At 34.2% G+C, this 20,258-nt stretch overlaps 2 protein-coding genes across 2 annotated transcripts in view; one reads left to right on the plus strand and one right to left on the minus strand.

The window, feature by feature from the left end:
- Positions 1-11,732, plus strand: part of LOC117124230 (glycogen [starch] synthase, muscle-like) — a 14,490-nt gene extending 2,758 nt beyond the window's left edge. The window contains exons 2-14 of the mRNA XM_033270379.1: positions 925-1,106; positions 1,533-1,724; positions 2,764-2,955; positions 3,620-3,764; positions 3,929-4,046; positions 4,939-5,059; positions 6,122-6,288; positions 6,846-7,038; positions 7,535-7,661; positions 7,753-7,910; positions 8,306-8,407; positions 8,637-8,717; positions 9,202-11,732. Coding sequence (XP_033126270.1) covers positions 925-1,106; positions 1,533-1,724; positions 2,764-2,955; positions 3,620-3,764; positions 3,929-4,046; positions 4,939-5,059; positions 6,122-6,288; positions 6,846-7,038; positions 7,535-7,661; positions 7,753-7,910; positions 8,306-8,407; positions 8,637-8,717; positions 9,202-9,303 — 1,880 coding nt within the window. The 3' untranslated portion in view covers positions 9,304-11,732. The remainder of the gene's footprint in view (positions 1-924; positions 1,107-1,532; positions 1,725-2,763; positions 2,956-3,619; positions 3,765-3,928; positions 4,047-4,938; positions 5,060-6,121; positions 6,289-6,845; positions 7,039-7,534; positions 7,662-7,752; positions 7,911-8,305; positions 8,408-8,636; positions 8,718-9,201) is intronic.
- On the minus strand, positions 11,502-17,907 carry LOC117124231 (NADH-cytochrome b5 reductase 3-like; the record flags this gene model as incomplete). The annotated part of the gene is given in 8 exon segments (XM_033270380.1): positions 11,502-12,378; positions 12,501-12,600; positions 12,989-13,074; positions 13,322-13,405; positions 13,686-13,815; positions 14,524-14,630; positions 16,915-16,987; positions 17,761-17,907. Coding segments are annotated over 8 exon segments (900 nt in total), but the record flags the coding sequence as incomplete, so codon positions are not given.
- Between the last annotated feature and the right edge of the window lie 2,351 nt (positions 17,908-20,258).

Genomic DNA, 20,258 nt, shown 5'->3' on the forward strand with positions numbered 1-20,258 from the left:
AGATGTGTATAAGAGACAAGCTTCGACGGAAACTTAATAGGCCTCACTGAGGACTCGTATTTGTTGTTTTCCACAGAGTTGCACATCCTTAAATTTCTTTTAAGCTGTTTACGCTTAATGACACAACCATACTCTAGGTTCTTACAACATGTATCACAAAAATATGCCTGAAACCGGCTCAGATTTATCATTGGAAGAACTTCTGGCCAACGCCATACTTGCAAGTGGAGTGTGTTGTTTACTATTTACATTGGACAAACGGCATAGAAGGTAGTTTGTGATTGGCGGAGGGCCTTGCAGCTAAGCCAAACTTCATTGTTAGTCGTCTTCTGATTGGCTATAGTTACGTAGCAACTTTTGATATAAATTCTCATTTTTGGTTACAGTTTCCCCAAATTCACGATTGCCGACAATCAAATTATGTTACAATTTAATAGTATTGACATTTTTGTGCAAAAGCCAGGTAGCCCGGATTGGTGCATCACAGAATTGAACGTTTTCGATCCTCAACCCACGGTCTATTGGTAGTTAAGGTGATTGCCTTCCAATTTTAGAGTCCTGGGTTCAAATCCTGTGCAGAACAGGATTTCTTTCTCCACTACCTACTGTAAGCCTCTTAATGAAACTTGGTTTATGAAGTATCTCATTATTTTTTCAATTTTATTGTACTTACTTTTATTTACTTCTCCAAGTTTAAAATTTACGATGTTATTGTAATAATTATAATAGTATGCAGTGAAGTAATACCTTATTAGGAATCCACAGTGTTATTTATAGACAGTGAATATATTTTTTTTATCATTTGTTTACATTCGCATAAATTTATCAACTTAAAAAAAATTAAGGCCTAAATTTGGTAACAAAATGTAGACTATGCCTATGTACTGTAATTTCCATTGAATGTTTTTCTCTTTCTATACATAGTCGGAGGAATTTATACCGTAATAAGATCAAAGGCAGGTGTCACTGTTGATGAGATGGGGGATCAATATTTTCTACTCGGACCTTGTAATGAAAATTGTATTAAAACTGAAGTAGAAGTTATTGAGCCAGAACATCCAATTATCAAGAGAGCAGTTGAAATGATGAGAAAGAATGGGGTGAAAGTAAGTCATGATACTTAGACCTATGTTATGGCCAGTGGTGTATCTAGGAGATGCATGGGGGTGGGGAAGGTGCATGCCCCCCCCCCCCCAAAAAAATCTGACGTCCTCAGGTAAATGTTTGAAGCAAAACATCATCATTCAGGTAAATGTTTGAAGCAAAACATCATCATCTTATATCTCTTTATTTTATGAGATAATGACCCTATACTTAATTATTGAGTGCCCACTTCACATTCACACCCCCCCCCCCAGACTTCTAGATGTGCCACTGGTTATGGCATTTATTACTGTACTTGTAAAAGGTCGTATAAAATGACGGCCATAACTACCATTAATTTATGCTTGTTCTATAAATCCAATTGTGTGTATAATAAAAGATATAAAATTAACACAATAATCTACATTTATGCTTCTACTATAAATTAGGTTGTGTGTGGCCGTTGGCTGATAGACGGCTACCCGAATGTCATTCTCTTTGATATTGGCTCAGCTGCTTGGATGCTAGACCAGTGGAAAAAGGATCTCTGGGAATTGGCACACATTGGTATTCCATGGCATGACAAGGAATCAAATGATGCTGTTATTTTCGGAAATCTAGTGCAGTGGTTTATTGGAGAGGTAATCAATATAATCTGGAAATGTATATATGTATCACTCTAATGCTACACAAATACTACTATTAGTTTCACAGGGCAATCCGAAGAGTCATAATTATGTAAATAGTATTTCATATAAGAAAGTATAATACATACTTCAAGTACTGAAATGCACGCCATCGTGTTGGGATTCAGTATTTCTACATTAATTTTGTCATCCAGAATTCCATTTCAATACTTGAAATATGTATTATACATCCTTATCTGACAATAATCAGTGGACCTTTCAGTATTTTATTTGACCTTTAAATAATCTTGGTCCCTAGTTCAGTTGTATCACTGCTCTCCTTGATGTTTAGCTGGAGGGCTGAAATGTAAGTTTTGATAGTGCACTGTCTTCTGGATAAGAGGTGTAAGCTATTATAGTCCTATGTGCAACTTAGAGCATAGAATAATCTTGGTCCCTAGTTCAGTTGTAAGCTATTATAGTCCTATGTGCAACTTAGAGCATAGAATAATCTTGGTCCCTAGTTCAGTTGTAAGCTATTATAGTCCTAGGTGCAACTTAGAGCATAGAATTACTGCTCTCCTTGATGTTTAGCTGGAGGGCTGAAATACAAGTTTTAATATTTCACTGTCTTCTGGATAAGAGGTGTAAGCTATTATAGTCCCATGTGCAACATAGATGCTGTACATGTTGACGCGTTTGTCTCCCGGCGTACCCTCCAAATCACCACCTTTGTAGTTACAAGGCTTGCCCTTGGTGTATTTCACGCTTAATAAATCCAACCAACCAAATCCGATGTAAGTTTATGTTCCTTAGTCTGTCAAATCAGAATTTAGGCTTAGTCCTTCTAATGGAATAATGGTTTCAAAATGCTTGTACCTAATGATACTAAAGAATATTAAACAGTTAGAAGCTCTTGAAGTTACAGTATATCCACGAAAGACAAATTATGATCTTAAAAAAGATTACCATTTAATTTTTTACAGGAGGGCTGACAACAATGTTTTGTACTCTCTTGAAAATGCAATCTGTAACTTTTTTCTTCCTATAACAGTTCCGTGCAGGTTTTGATTCTGATGATAAACCACTGATCATGACTCAATTCCATGAGTGGCTGTCAGGGATAGGACTGATGCTGTGCAGATTGCGCAAGGTTGATTGTTGCACTATCTTCACAACGCATGCCACATTGCTAGGAAGATACCTATGTGCTGGCAATGTAGATTTTTATAATAATCTGGGCAAGGTTTGTGTCATTTTTCTTGCGTTAAACAAACAAATTAGCCATCTTTTAATTTAAACTGCACATGATTGCTGTGCAGACTATGTCAGGCTGATTTTTGCACTATCTTCACAATGCATGCCACATTGCTTGAAAGATACCTATGTGCTGGCAATGTAGGTTTTTATAATAATCTGGATAAAGGTTTATGTTGCTTTTATTGCCTACACAAACAAAGTAAGCTATCTTGTAGTTTAAACTGCACATGAATGCTGTGCAGACTATATCAGATTCTTGCCCTAACAAACCAATAAACCATCTTGTAGTTTAAACTGTACATGCACTTGTTGGAAGTCAATACATATACAAATTATATAAATGACTTACAGTAGTTAATTGAACTACAAATTCATTTGAGGCAAGCAGACTTGGGATATTGGTTGTAGAATTCCTAATTTTAATCCAAGTTAAAATAGACTCGGACTGTTGAAATGTCTGTGTTCCTTCTAATTGTACAGTCCATTAATGGACAAACAATTCATTAATTAAAAGTTAATTAAAATGTCTTTAATATATAACAAATAATGATTGATGTTGACCAACATTATAAAAATTACTTCTATTTTTTAATGTTTAGTTTAAGGAAGTGTGGCAGATGTAAAGTACTTTCGATTGTATTTTTATCCAGTTTGACATTGACAAGGAAGCTGGGCAGCGTGGGATTTACCATCGCTATTGTATGGAGAGGGCAGCAGTGCATATGGCCCATGTATTCAGTACGGTCTCTGAGATACTTGCTATAGAAAGTGAGGCTCTACTAAAAAGGAAACCAGGTAAACATGAATTATACAGCCGACAGATTTAGGGGAAGCGTGTGGGGCATACTGTATGTATCTGTGTTTTATTGGAAGCTCCTATTACTATTAAAAGGAGCTTTTCATTGTTTTGAATGATTTTTTTTAAGTTTTTCATATTTTTATCTTAAATGCCTTTTCAGATGTTGTGGTACCTAATGGTTTGAATGTAGTGAAGTTCCAAGCCATGCATGAATTCCAAAATCTTCACGCAAAGGCCAAAGAAAAAATCAATGACTTCGTCAGAGGGCACTTTCATGGGTAAGTTACGATAATTATTAACATTTTCACAAAACTGCTGTGTGCTCTCATAAGCCATCTAACATATATATATTTACCGTTTAGCAATTAGAGTAGTTGCGTATCATACACTAGTGGATGTGAAAGCTAGATTAATGCATAAAAATATTCTTGTGGGCTTGCAAGGCCAAAGGAATTTTTTGAAAGCATTAATCTAACCTAACCAGGTGCGCATTGTAATGCTAGGTGTAAAAAAACTAGCCTAAAATTCATTGCACCTAGAATATATGGCAATACTATACATACAAGTTAAATTGGCCTTTTTCACACAAACCTAAAAAAGATTAAGCAAACCGTGCACTAATAGAAATTTGATGAATGGTTGGTGATAGGAACCTAACATTAGGATTTACAGTGATGATGTTACAATTGACTTACAATTAGGCCTTTGACTTGGTCTGTTCAATATTGCTCTTCAATTTCTTACTTTCCTCAAACAGTTGCTATGACTCCTTAGTGATTCATGGCTTCTGACCTTTCTTCTTGTACCCTAGTACTTCTTCACAGCCTCCTTGTGAGAATCCTCAAATCGTGCCACTTTTTCTCAACATCATTCTTATCTTCCTCTGTATACTCACTAAGAACCTGAAATCTGAGTTCAATGGTAAACTTTGATCTGATGTTGGGCTGTTTTATACACTGAACAATCAAATATAAAAACTGGGAACAAATGATATAATTTATAAAATATTAATTTATATTTTTTATACAGCACATATATTGTAGGATTTGTGTACCTATTCTAAACAGTATAATATTAAACAAGTGTAATTGTTTTGATCATAATTGTTGGGGACTTATGGTACATGTGTTATTGAGTGATCAATTAAAAAATGTAATAATTCTTTTTCAGACATCTGAACTTTAATCTTGATAAAACATTGTATTTCTTCATTGCTGGCCGCTATGAATTCTCCAACAAAGGTGCTGATCTATTTTTAGAATCGCTAGCGAGACTCAACTATTATATGAAGGTAAGCAAGAGTCTTTGGCAACATTAGTTTACCCCTACTACAATCTTCTCTTTCTCAGATTCAGCAACTAAAACTCAGGTCATTCTTATGTCCGCACTCACAAAGTAAGAATTCCAAAGTGAAATTGGGTCGTCTGATATGCCCAACATACAGAAATTGTCCAAAATCTTCTCAAACTCGGGGGGTGGTAATATTTGCAAATTGCCTAGTACCGTACCTGCGCAAATAAGCGCCCTGTTTGAATAAGCGCCCCTCTTGAATAAGCATCCCTCCTAACGTAAAAATTTCCTTAAGCGTCCTGTTTGAATAAGCGCCCCCCTCGATAATATCATAAGATTTTCTTTTTAGTAAGTCAATAATCCAATCAATCCTGGGACTGTGATTGTTGGTACAATTTGAGCTGCAGAGTGGAATCACATTCTTCTTATGTCAACATCAAAATGAGGATATATCAAAATGAGGATATTTTTCTTGAAGAGATGAGAGCACCGATCCCTGGACAGACAGTATATTTTCAACTTTCCTCTTCTTACATATTTGTTTAGGCCTCATCCTACTCCTCTTTTTCTTTTTCCGACAATTTGCACCTTTAGCACATTCTCATCTGAGTTTTCAAGAAAACTGCAATGATCCTGCCATCCTGCTAATCTCAATCAGCTGATGGCCAACAAGCTACCACTACTCACCACCACTAATTGCATCTGCTATTCTGCTTGATTTTCATCTATTTCCGTAAGCGCCCCCTCAATTTCCACTCTGTTTTCATAAGCGCCCTGTTTAAATAAGCACCACGTTTGAAGAAGCTCCCCTCAAAAAGTGCAAAAAATATTTTAAGCGCCCGGATGCTTATTCGCGCGAGTACGGTGTACAGTACTTGTTTTTATATAAATAAATGTAGATTTCAGTATTGTTTTTCAAATCATTAACACATGTACATCTGTTCACTTGTTTTTGTGCATAGAGAACCTAGTATTTTGCACAGTACAAATGTATAACCTTTAACCGTGTAATAAATTATTTGAGTCAACAAAGTTCTACCTGTATTCTATTTTTTTTACATAGAATTCAGGGTCTGAGATGACAGTAGTAGCTTTCTTGATCTTCCCTGCTCGCACGAACAGCTTTAACGTAGAGTCACTCCGAGGCCAGGCTATCAGTAAACAGATGAAAGAAGCGGTTTCTGACATTCAAGAGAAAATCGGAAAGAGAGTGTTTGAACATGCTCTTAGGTAAGAAATCCCTCTTGATTAAATTAAGAAGTTTGTACAAGATTTTTCCTATTTCTTGTTTTGTTGTGTACATTGTTTTATTTCGCATACTGTATTTATTCAAATAAAGGCCTGGGGCATTTATTGTTGATAGAGTTTTTGAGGGGGCATTTATTCGAGGGAGGTGTTTGTTTTTTCTTTGTGTAAAATGTATATGTATGTATTCAAATAAACACTGATTTATTTCACTGTAAATGTGTACTACAACATATAATTGCCACCAGAATAAAGACTTACTGATCGTAACCAGGTTAACCAGGTTAGAAAAATGTAATTCTACTGGAGTAGAACATTGATAGAATGTGTTGAGAATTAGATTTGTTTAAAGTCAGTCATTTAAGGGGGACATTATTATTTGAGGAAAAAGTAAACACCTCTGGACATTTATTCAAGGAAGGCGTTTATTCCTGATGAGGCCCTAGCGGGGGCGTTTATTTGGCTGGGGCATTTATTTAAATTGTGGTGTTTATTCTAATAAATACAGTAAGATAGTAATATTTTACATATATTTATTTCAGAGGAGAGACACCAACAGGAGATGATCTGCTTAGCCCAAGTGATATTGTACAATTGAAACGTTGCATCTACAGTGCTCAGACGCCGAACCTTCCACCCGTCTGTACCCACAATGTCATTGATGACTACAAGGATCCAGTTCTGTCTCATATCAGAAGAATCAAACTCTTCAACGCTCCAGATGATAGAGTCAAAGTAAGTTGGAAAGTACTGGCCTTATAGCACAGACTTTTTTTTGTTTGCTAAACAAGGTATAAAAAAGTCCATCCAAACTAAGTTTCTTATCTGAAAGAACAAGGCATCTCTTGGTTTTACTTGCACATGTGTATGTATAATGTCAAATCATATAAACACACACTTTGCCCTGTTACACATTGTATATTTGTATACAAACCATTTGTTCACTTTGATGTAGAGTGGTTGTCGATATCAATCACTAGTGACCAGAAGGGGTAGATCTCTACATAGTTTCTATCCCTCCACCATTATGGCATTGAACAAGTTACTAGTTTGAAATTTTGTTTTTGAAACAATGGTTTGTCAGTGGCGAAAATGGTGTCCGGTTGAAACCATTTTGCAACGATAGCAAGGGAGTAGTATCATGTGGTATCGTGACTTAACACTGTGTACTCTATATGTTGTTCATTTTTATTATCTTGTTAAACATTTAATTTTATTTTCTTTGTTCCAGGTCATTTTTCATCCAGAATTCCTTTCATCTACTAATCCGTTATTTGCTTGTGATTATTCCGAGTTTGTTCGAGGTTGCCATCTTGGTGTCTTCCCCTCATATTATGAACCTTGGGGTTATACACCAGGTTAGTGTCAGTCCTCTCATCTATTGAAATTATAGCATTATTTTATATATTATTATTTACTTAATACTATTATTCATTGATGTTTTTATAGCGGAGTGTACTGTGATGGGGATTCCAAGCGTCACCAGTAATTTGTCTGGTTTCGGGTGCTTCATGGCGCAGCAGATTGCAGACCCCACGTCTTATGGTATCTATATCATTGACAGACGAACAAAGAGTCCAGAAGAATCGGTCCAACAGTTGGCATCGGTTAGTTTCTAATTACTTATTTTAGTACAATCCAATTCACATCTTCAATTAGGAATTTGTAAGTGTCAAAAAGGTTGTATGTTCATTATAAATTATGAATAGATTTTACCAGCTATTAAACTGAAAATAATTGGTTGTTTAGTGAATATTAACGATTCTCTCTTAGACAAGAACACTCCTTTGAAAGTACTTCGAACCGTCAGCCCCTTGCATCCTGAATAACCTACTCTACAGCCATATATACACCACCTCATTTTCTTTTCATTGCATTGAGAACCTAAACAATGAAGTTTTCAAATGAATAATGTAAATAGATTTCAAATCAGAATGCCAGAAAGTTATATTTCCATTTATTCACTACCAATTTTTAAAATTATTTACTTTTATGTTTTTAGTACATGTTTGATTTTACACGGTTGACAAGAAGACAGCGTATCCTTCAACGTAATCGTACTGAACGTCTGAGTGATCTACTAGACTGGAAAAATCTTGGAGTTGTAAGTATCCTGCAAGACAGTGCTTAATTATTCTTAGTAATTTTTTGAAGTCATTATTTGCCTATGATCATTCCTTAATTAAATATGAAATGATAATTATGAGATGCAGAAATAAGATAAGTGATATTTGGAAATAAATGCATAAATCACAATTATGTGTAAATATGACCAATTATTGTGTATATTATAATGTAGTACTGATATACAATCATTCTTCTTTTCTTCATAGTATTACCGGCAGTCAAGACAGCTGGTACTAAACAAAGTCTACCCAGAGCTGTTTGATGTTGATGATAGTGATGGTCCACCGGTATGTTTTCAATTCCTAGTCAATGATTTAATGCTTCAAAATCATAATCAAGCCTCTGCAGAATGAAGTCAAGGCACCTCTAAGATTGCACAAAATTAAAATAATCAGAAATTCCTTCCAAAAATTAAATGGCACCTTTGATTATTATGTACCATTTCACTAAATTTTATGATGATCCATTCATTAGTTTTTGCATAATCTTATTGACAGCGTAAAAAAATAACCTCATTTGACAGAGATAATAAAGCTTTATAAAAATGCATATGCTATCGTAAGCCATTTAAGTGTATGTTTATATACATTAACCTTTGACACAGTCATGTACAATTGAAACTGTTAGAGGCCTTAACTTTAAAACTAGATTATTGCACTTTTCTTATAAAACGATATAATGATATAACATTTTTTTTTCATTAAAATATTAGGTATTATCCTGCAGTAATTAAATTTTTATGATGTTAATTCAGTTGTTTATATTTTCTAGTCATTCCGGTTCCCTCGAGCAGCTTCAGCACCGCCATCACCAAACAGCTCTCGTGCATCAACACCTATTCCTTCACCACCTGAGTCTGACGATGAAAACTAATTAGCAGCTCTTAATTATGAATCCCACCAATGATGTAGCATATATTTGAGAGTGTGAATTATATTAATAACAAGGTTAACAGGGTTTACAATGCCATGAGCAAAGTAAGATGTCCATTTTACGTACCCCTTGGTACCAAGGGGAGTTTGTAAATTGAAAAAATTTGTAAGCTAAATCAGGAGTCTTTCCAGTACCTAGGCCTAGCTGTCCCCTGCCATTGAGCGCCAATAGGTTGACGGTGGCTAGGCCTAGCAGCGTGGGAATACCACGCAAGGGCCTAGCTGAATTTACCTTCAATAAAAACCAAATTATTTTAATCTCTGGCATTTTTCCACTATTATTTTTAATCTTATTCAAACATCTGTATGTTTTATGGACCGTTCTATCGTGTTCATTCTAGTTGTTAGTCGTTGAACTTTGTTGTTTACATGTGCATTTCCCAATTATATCTAGCATTAACGATGTCAATAAGTTGCTGACCCCAACACTCTCATTTGTTATCGTAAACATGTGCGCTCAATCCGACAACACTTGCGTTGGTAGTTCGTTGTTCTGGTTAGGTTTATTACATTAATATAGTGATTATTATACAAGCAATGGAAGAAAAGATTGAAATGTTAATAAATAAATACAACAAACTTGATTTTATTAAGAGAAATATACATTATCCCTTTGTAAAATGTGCGCAATCATACTTTTTTTACGGTAATAATTGGTCGATGATGACGTTATCAGCGGCAAATACTATTTGAAAAATTTATGTTCATAAAATGGATGTTTTACTGTAATTTGATGTACATGCTTGGATTTGCTACTTAAATGATGTGTCAAAGAGTGGCAAGCTATTGTATACACACTGTGATAACCATTTTAAAACTAATTTTTAAATTCTAAATTATTTCCTTAACAGTGATACAACAAAAATGTTATAGAACTAAATGTTTGATCAAAATAATGGACATTTTTAAAATTATAATTGTTTCCTTAGATGGAGGTATTAACAGTTTTAGAATTTGAATAGAAAACCATTTAATATAAATTTGGTTTTCCAAATGAATTTGAGAGAAAAATGGATTGATAACCAATGCTGTGAAATTTATTGTGCAAGGTTTGTGGAAAAAATCCTAAACATCTAAAAGAATCTGAATTAATTCGTCATTAATTTGATATCTTCTTTAATCCCATGGTGTATTTCCTAGAGATTTTGATTTGTGTGATTCTTCTTCCACATCTAGTTTGTCAGCATTATATCATTTAATTTGTCTTAATTTTATAGTTTTTAATATACCTTTATTTACTATTAAATTTTTTTATTCGTACTTCAAATACCTATAACTTCCAAAAAATAGACAAATAATACATTTATTAATCATAGCTTTTAATATGTGCAGGTTATAAAATGCAATCTATGAACATTAAGAGAATATATGAATAAATCACTATATTGTACTTGATTGTGAATGTTTCTTAATATAGAGTTGATTTACGTATGTTATTGTATACCTGCACCACCCGGTCCTACAAATGAATTATGCAAAATGCATCATAAACAATGGTGGGCCAGAGTAGGGACTTTCAGAGATAGATCGCCCACTCACTCACTTTAGCCCCTCCCAGTGGCGTATCTAGAAGTCTTGAAATTGGGGTGCGTGAAGCTGAAGTGAGGGGCTCGATGATCAGTTAGGGGCGCCAACTTGCAAAATAAGGTGATTTTTTTTGGGGGGGGTGTGACTGGGGATTGCGCACCCCCTAGATACACCACTGGCCCCTCCTAGCTATAATCTTGCCTATTTACAATGGGAAAATAACATTGATTTTTTTGCACCGAGAGGGTGGTGCTGGAGGAGCCAGTGCTCCAGGCCTGTGTAATACCAGATATTGTTTCTTGAAAATTTATTGGAATATCAGTGGCAGATCCAGGAATGTGAAATAGATTGGGCTAAAGGAGGGACTTTCATAGATAGAGGGTCTATACCACCTCAGCCCCAGCCATGGTGATGGTGGGCTGGGGCTGAGGTAAGAAAAATATTATAACGGCAATAAGAAAAAAACAGAGCTACTATTTTTACTTACTTGTGTTCAGATAATATCTATCTATCTTGTTTTGTAAAATTTTGGTTTAAATGTTTTGGTCCCAATATGTAGGTTTGTATAATCATATGAAACCCAAGTGGACATAAAAAAAAAATCAATCAATATTTATTTTTTTCAATGCTTTTTTTATTTATTCATTAATTAATACCACCACCATGGAAGACTAAAGAAAGCTTAATTATAACTTGGATGGTGGAATTAATATGGCAAATATTTAGCTCTATGGCACATAATTCTTATCTTAAACAAATTTATTGCTTATGAGATGCTTTAAGCTATCACTAATGTAATGAAATGTTAATAAATTTCTGTTTATAAAAAAAAAAAAAAAAAAATTGGTTAGACAATAACAATTTTCTCTGCTGTATACTTATTACATTTCTCAAATTATTTAATTATCCAAAATGCAAATAATTTGGAATAAAAAATAGCATTAACTTCTTAAAAACAAAAGAGTTATTCAATACATAAATATTTCAGTTCACACCATAAGCCACTACGTGGCTTAAACATCTAAAAACTTTGCATGACTGTTGTGGCTCAAACATCTTACATCTGTAGTTGTGGAACCTCTTAAAGTGTCAATTCCTAGCCACAAATTTAATCTGGGAATGAAGGCACAATTTAAAAATTAATTTAAATCCAGAAAAAAAATTAAATACCAATTAACTATTGAGTTATCAAAATAATTGATTAGTACACTTTTGTAAATCTAGAATTATACTAAAATGATTTTAAAATTTAAACATATAATGCCCTCTATGGCTTAAGCAGGTGGGGAAATAACAGGTGTTATGATGCACCTGGTTTAATATGCAAAACGCCTGTCCTCTGCATAGCCAAGTTTCTCCAGGTTAGGTTGGCAGGCATAGTTGATCATTGGTGGTGGCCCGCACATCAGTATTAAGGTGTCGTCACCAGGAGGTGGCATTCTCGCTTTCAGCATGTCCTCATTAATGAACCCAGAGCTGTACTTCCAAGCTATCAGAAATAATATAATCAATACAATGAATATACTCTACAGTATTTGGCATTTTTTTAAATGTTTAATCAAGATACATGAATACTATAAACTGAATGGCAATTTGTAGATAAATTTTTACCTTCGTCAGGTCTATCAAGAGTGTACCAAAGATGGAATCGAGATTTCTGTTCACTAGCAATCTCCTCCAACTCGTCACGAAGAAGGATGTCGGCTTCTGTCTGTTAAAATATACATTTAGCGTGCTGTAGTTACCCACACATTTAACTTTCTATATAAATATTGTTTCATAATATCACAAAATAGTAAAATACACTGTATTTATGTTCCTTTTCAATAAATATTAATATTATACATATATTATTATAAACATTTATGTTATTTTTTGTGAATGGTAAATTTCTTGTTTGATTTCCTATTTTGTACTTTAGTCTGCAATTTAATTTTAATGAATAAATATAGTTTTCTTTTATTTTGTAAACATAAAGCACTTCGTAAATTAATAGTGAAATACCAAGGTTTGTAAGAGTCATCCATCATTATATATCGGTACAAAAATAAATACATATTCCTGTGACATGAATTAAGTTATAGTAAAACCAAACTTACCTGGTTAGCAAACAGGAGCCAGAGTTCAGTTTTGTCCTCTGGGTGTTTGAACACCTCACGGATCAACTGCAACATGGGAGTGATACCTAAAACACACAATCAACTATAAGTACTGCCCGTATATGGGCATGATGATATCCTATCACATCCATACAGTATATGGACAAGACATTTTATATCATATCCATTTACGAGCAAATCACAGAAATTTGTCATATAATTTGATAATGTGTGTGTAAAATGGCCACCAACCAGCATTACTATTTACAGTAAAGCACTGTATTTAGTTTAGTTTAGAATTTGAATTCAAAATAACAGGTTATAACAACTTACCTGTACCACCTGCAATAAGCCCAACCTTGGTGGCAGTCTTGGTTTCAGGTGGGGATTTCTTGTCAGGACGAATACTAAAGTTACCTGTAAACAAGTTAATAGAAATATTAAAATCAGTGCATTGAATCAGCAAAGCATAGTGGCAGGCAGCATAACACATTTTGGTAACCAATGTGTGTGCGCTGAAGCATAGAAGTCTGTGGTTTTGTACCATTGCTCTTTAAAAAATATAGGTTATAGTTCACATTATTAAAAGTGGCATTTATGCCATTATTCCCTGGTACAGCTTGGCCCATGTAAAATTACTATAATGTCTCTATACAAAGTTTATTATCAATAATCTTATTATATTTGCTAACCTTACCCTTTCCATTATAGATAAGGCGACCACTTGGACCTCGGACATCAATTCCATCTCCAATCTCCATAGAATCCAAGTATTGCGACATTTTACCACCAGCTGGGAATTTTGGGTTGACATCCTTCATGTACACCTGTACAACAAATAACAATTAACTAATTAATAATACATTAATTCTGACTATGTGTATTCATTAATTATATAATGGAACAAGGGACGCATGTCAGAAATAATTTAGCAAGTGTTTCCTGCTACATCGCTTCCATGTGATAGCTCATCCGTGTAAAATTTGCATCTGGTCATCGTAATATCCGTCTAAGAAAAACATGTATTACAGAGGCTGCTAAACATAGTACTGATTTGTCTGCATGCTCTCAGGGCGGAGCTTATCTTTTATTGTAGCCTCACACATATTTGCACTCTCTGCAGGGCTGGATTAAAGGGATGTGGGGCCTGGGGCTGTAATTGCAAGTGGGCCTAAATACAGATTTTCTGTGATTTTTCCTGGGGTTCGGGGGCCTATTTTTCCCAATTGGGGCCTGTGGGCCTGGGCCTGGCGCCCCCAAATGCCCCTATGTTAATCTGGCTGTCTGCACTTTTAGCAAAGATCTGAGTTTAGTTCAGAGATATTAGTGGGAAAGTCTCAGGAAATCTTTGTTACATATAAGCTCACGTCCTATGTAAAATATTGTATTGTGTGAATCTAGTACAAGCCATCATTTTTACAAGAATACAAACAATGAGTCGCATTTTGTGTTCAAAAGAAAGTGAGCTTTGAAAGGCCAACAGTACTGTCATGTTAGTATATTGTAGCATGGGCTGTACACTGCCTGATGCTTACCTTGATAACAAGGTCCATGTAGCCTTTGTCATCATCGCTGGTTACAGGTGTGTAAGGACGGACCACGAGGTTGCCGTCAAGACGGACAGACAGGTATATGTGCTGACCTGTTGACAATCACATAATTAATAACATTTTCTTTTTTAAAGCAAAATTAAGAGGTGGAGGTGGAGGTCGTGAGTTCGATTCCTTCTCAAATCACTTGCAATTTTTGTTTGCACGTATTTGGGAACAGACTGAGTGTTCAGCATGATAATACATCAGGTAGGGCTAAACATTACTCCTATAATATAATAAACTTTAAACTAACACTTAAAAACAATATTAATATTGTAAAGTATTGCAATTACCTAAAAATAGGTTTGCTAACAATAATATCAGCAATAACAACAATTAAGATAAGACAAAAAGAGAGCTGGCAAGATGTATAAAGGAGGACACAGTTTAAGTTACCATACAAAGATCAGAGTCTTTTTAAAATTAGTTTTGAAACTACAAATATGTGGTTTAGTTTTGAGACTGGCTAAGAGCGAGTTCCAAAGTTTGGGACCTAAATATAAAACTGAAAGATTTCTAAGATTAGAATAGATGTATAAGGTTCAGTTAATTAATTATCTGCACCCCTATTACTTAAGCCATGCTGGTCAGATGTCTTTATAAATTGGATGCAGATATGAATAGGAATAAGTTTTATTATTATTACTTGAACAAAGCAGTTTGAAACCGAAAGGTCCACTGATTAATCTCAGATAAGAAAGTATAATACATACTCCAAGTATTGAAATACACGCCATCGTGTTGGGATTCAATATTTCGACATTAATTATGTCATCATCAGGAAAGCAGTTTGAAGTTTATAACAAATATGTAGAACATTAAACTTGTAATCCTGGTCAACTTAAGGTCCAATGCAAAGATTATAGAAATTGTATTATTTACAAATGTCAATCAGTGGCATATCTAGGTGAGGGATCATGGATGCACACCCTCCCCATCCCTAAAATAACTTGCACCCTCAATCTCCCCATTGAAAATGTTCAAAGCAAAAAAATCATGTTCAAGTAGATAAAAATCACCTTATATCATCTTATTTTGCAAACAAGCGCTCCCCACTTTACCTAACGGCCCTGACTTCACCTAGCGCCTCCCCACTTCACCTTTGCACCCCCATCAGGTCCCCCCCATTTTGGGATTCATAGATATGCCACAGATGTTTATTAGCAAGATAGAAGATTGCTCATTCTAATTTTCAAATGAAAGCTAATAACTAACTTAATAACTAAGCAATTCAATATTGCATTGAATTTTTCAACATAGCACAACACAGCGCAATACAACACAACACAACACATATCTTTAATTCTTTTAGTTCCAACAGCTTGTATTCAACATATTTCTACTCTTCTTTTTATATAACAAGAGCAGTGGAAGCATAAATTATTGATTGATTTCAATCAATTAAATATGAATATTAGTAAACATACATTAATTTGCTATTTATGTATTCTTTTTTTATGCAATATATATTGGTTTCTTATACTGATACTAATATGCATGTTTACACAGATGGAATTCTGCAATTTAATGTATATATGATATGATACTGACTTGGTCTAAATTCAACAAATTGGTTTGACCATGCAATGTTTGGCTTTCAATTCTTACTGTCCAAACATTAACATCATCATCCTAGTGGTGTAACTAGAATTCCTGAGGCCCTGGTCAAAAATTCTTCGGGTCCTACCCACCAGTGTGGTGTGGGTCACACTGTTCCCTATATGCTCATTAAAAGGCTCACTAAGCCATTTTGGGGCCCAGGGTCCATAGAAAAAAAATCTTAATTAATATCCTAGGGCCCCTTGTGTTACGCTGCTACATTACCACAATGCCACTTACTAAAAATACCAGTACTGAAATTAATGAGCGACTGTGTATGACAAGGTCAAGCACATGGCGGTTTTAAACATTTAATGGCACTAAGTGTAATCATCTATGCTGTAGATTTTGTGTAGATTAAATGTCATTTCCAAAAAAATTACATTCTGATTAAATTACATTCTGATCAAATTACAAGCATAAACATGCAATTATAATTATTATAACTGGGCGACAATGACTGCTTAACAGAAGAGCATGTCCAATGGGAAGCATATAAGTGGAAGGCTGGTGCAACCCCCTAGAGAAGTTTACCTTGCACAGTAAAGGAAGGTAAAGGTAATGATGGCACAAATTTTACACAGTACCAGCATTATTAACTATCACTGGCTTTATCTTATTTGCATATTCCATATGCAAATGATATGGTTTTTTGATCTAGAAAAAAAAAACACAATGGCACAATATCAAACTGAGAATGAAAACATAAAAAATGCAATAATAATCTGTACTAACCAACAGGAAGGCCGAGGATATGCTCAGCTGATGGTAATGCAAATCTAAATCTTCTGGTATCAGGACTCACAACCTAAAGAAGAAAATCAACACAATGTATATCTATTTAGTGTTAATGGTAACATTCTCAACAGTTTAACAATTTGTATCACCATGTTTTGACCATGCTCTACAAAAAAAAGCCACACATTGTACAATGCAATGTAGACAGAAATCTCCCTTCCATTAGAAAATAAAATGATGCATTTAAATTAATGGGCAAAGTGAAAGACAAACTGGATAAAAAACTAGCTAAATAGTGTATCTTTAGAATAGTCTTTGTGTGCATTTATTTATATACACTGATCATTTGATTCAATCAATCATACATACTTAACTTTTCAAATTCATACAAATTTACTTTATTTATTAAACCTTAAATATAAAACACAATCAAATTATAAATGTGATATGCCCATATTTGGGAATACTATGACATCATCATGCCCATATATGGGCACACATCAGACAAAATTTGTCACATAAAATTTGATAGGATGGACAAAGCATTATACTATAAATATGATACACAGTTGAATTCATGGAATACAAATAAAATACAAAAAAAGGTATTTCACATAGTTATATACATGCATAATATTCAAATAAAAATGTATAGATACAAAACTTATATACACGTATATTTAAAGTTAAAGATACAAAATTTATTTACTCTAAATATAGGCTATGGTAGAAGGAAAATAACAAACCCTCACACCCACCCCCCTCCACTAAAAAATAATTAGAAGTAGATACGCTGATTACAAACGCAGTACATCCAAACAAAGAATCGCAAATGCTACATACCTCCTTGTCTGCAAGAGGAAGGGTGTACTTGAGATCTGGGTTCTGGAGTGTCTTTGGAGGCCCCTTCTTTTTCTTGCCGAGGACATACTTCTTGAAGACCACTGTACCTACAAGAACACAAACTCCAACCAAGATTGGCACGGAATACTGTTCAAAATGAAGAAAAGATTAAAAAGATAGTAATCCAATATTTCTTATTACAAACCATGTGCTTTCTTGGACATAATTATAGCAAATTTCTCAACGTGGTAAACACGTTGACGTTCAACTGTGTTTGTGTTTGGTTGAACACTCTGTCGTCTTTTTTTTTGAGAATCAGCAGGGAGATGCCATGCAAGTGTTAATTCTTCAACACAACAGTTCACAGTGGCGGCTTTGTAATCACAATCACCAATAATAAACAAAACAACGGCCGTAATTCAAGTATATGCATTGCTATCATTACAAAAAAAAATCACTTGACTGCCTCACTTTTGTGTTTTAATGTTTATTACTGATTAACTATTTACATTAATGAATACCTCTTACTATGGTACTAACCAGGGACAAATTTTGTACTATAAAAAAACATGTATTTTAATCAGATTTTAATGAATATGTTACTTAATGAAAGCTACGCTTGATTTGTTCTCATGGTTTTGTCATTAGAGATGTTAATATGTATGTGCTAGCAAAGGTCAAAGGTTAAACATAGGTTGCTAAGTAGTTTGATTCATTCATGTCAATGCCATGATAGTGAAGGAAATACAGAAAAAAAGTACAGTATTTTAATATATTTTTATGTTTCTTGGCTAATTTTTTTTTTTTTTTCTAAAATTTGCTTGCGTAAACAAGTTAAAATGTCAGAAAACAGTACAAAATGCCCAAAAATTGTCCAATTCTGTTTATCTAGGCACCAGGTGGTCCTTTTCAAATCCCCTGATCTCCCTTACACGACACTTTTCTTCGAAAAAATTCCTGTTGGAGAGTGCTTCAATAATTTTAACGCTTCAATTTCATTGCAGTAACGCAACCGCAATGTGAATATAGTGTCAATAGATCTAATAGTTCAAATAGAATTTGCAATAATTCTGGCTTGTAGATGTAGCAAAAACTCAGAATCATATAGTTGTGTCTATGTTGCAATGGGTTGTTTTGATAAGCATCAAGACATTTTGTAGGTATCATTTTGTATCATATTTGAATATTAAGTAATAATATAAAACAATAATTTTACTATGGAGCCAAAAGAAACATGCCATGTATGAAAATTGAAATAGGCCTAGAGGCGGCCCTGGTAGGTAGGAACATGCAGTTAGCATAAATACATATTTATAGCATGTACACCTGCCAACTCTCCACTGTGTTCTCCACTGTGTGTATTTTTTTTTTCTCCAAATCGGTTTATCGCGAGAGCCAGACATCTAAATATTTACCATCACAAAATACGTTATTTTTTCATAGAAGATAAGTTGGTACAGTATATTATTTTCCACTAGGGAATGGGAAGGTGCACTTAGGCCGTCCTCAAAAATACATGCCTAGGCCCTGATCGCCATGTAGGCAAAACACAGTGTTATACGTAGCTATTTCTGTTCATGGTATAGACTTGGATTCATTGTGTATTTTTATGCAAAGATATTACAAGTAGTAGATATATCATTAAATATTGATACATTAAGTACTATTTGTCACTTATATCTAGGTATTTGTTTATGATAAGTATATTAGAAGGCGATTCTTGGAAGATGGAAAATTCTTTCTAATTTAGCCGTCGTCAGTGACGTCATCCACCAAAACATCTTCATAATATTAATAGGCTAAGGGTACATTTTGTAGCTTGGCCAATCAGGTGGACATGTTTTTCCTCTAGATGGTAGATAACTTAATGTCGGTTTTTATCTCAGTTTCACTGTATATATAACTATAATAATAATTATCTTTATTTTAACAGTTATGTATTTTATATTTGCAAATAAACAAAATAATTTAAATTCATGAAGCAAAGTGCTTTCCAATGACATGCTGGTCAAGGGGGTGCTGGAGAAGCAAAAAGGTTCCCTCAGGGGTGGGGAGGGGCGGGGTAGAGGTTAGAGGCATGGTTTGTCCTGGAAATGTACCGGGAGGCTTACCATGTCAGAGATATTTGGATTTATTAAGTTTAACAGCAAGAATAAGGATTATAATTATTTTATACAATTTTCACACCCATCTGCCACAACATTTTTTGTCTTTACCATTAAAACGCCTATTCTTAAACTGTTCATTAATTAAATATTGTAAAAAATTATGGAAATTTAATGCATTGGTCGATTTTCATGATTTTTTTACTAATAAATTACAAATAATTTGCTGATTATTTTGATGTATAAATTATTCTATTTTGTGAAGTTTGAAATTTCTTGTCAGGTACCCCTAACACACTCCCACCCATGACGGCAAATTAGTTGCACTAAAAGTGGGTCAAAATACTAAATATAACCATGCCATTATGACTATACGACCAATAGGAATAGGGA

The sequence above is a fragment of the Anneissia japonica genome, unplaced genomic scaffold (assembly GCF_011630105.1).
Source record: "Anneissia japonica isolate Jap-2015-1 unplaced genomic scaffold, ASM1163010v1 scaffold287716_len795978_cov209, whole genome shotgun sequence".
Classification (NCBI taxonomy): domain Eukaryota; kingdom Metazoa; phylum Echinodermata; class Crinoidea; order Comatulida; family Comatulidae; genus Anneissia; species Anneissia japonica.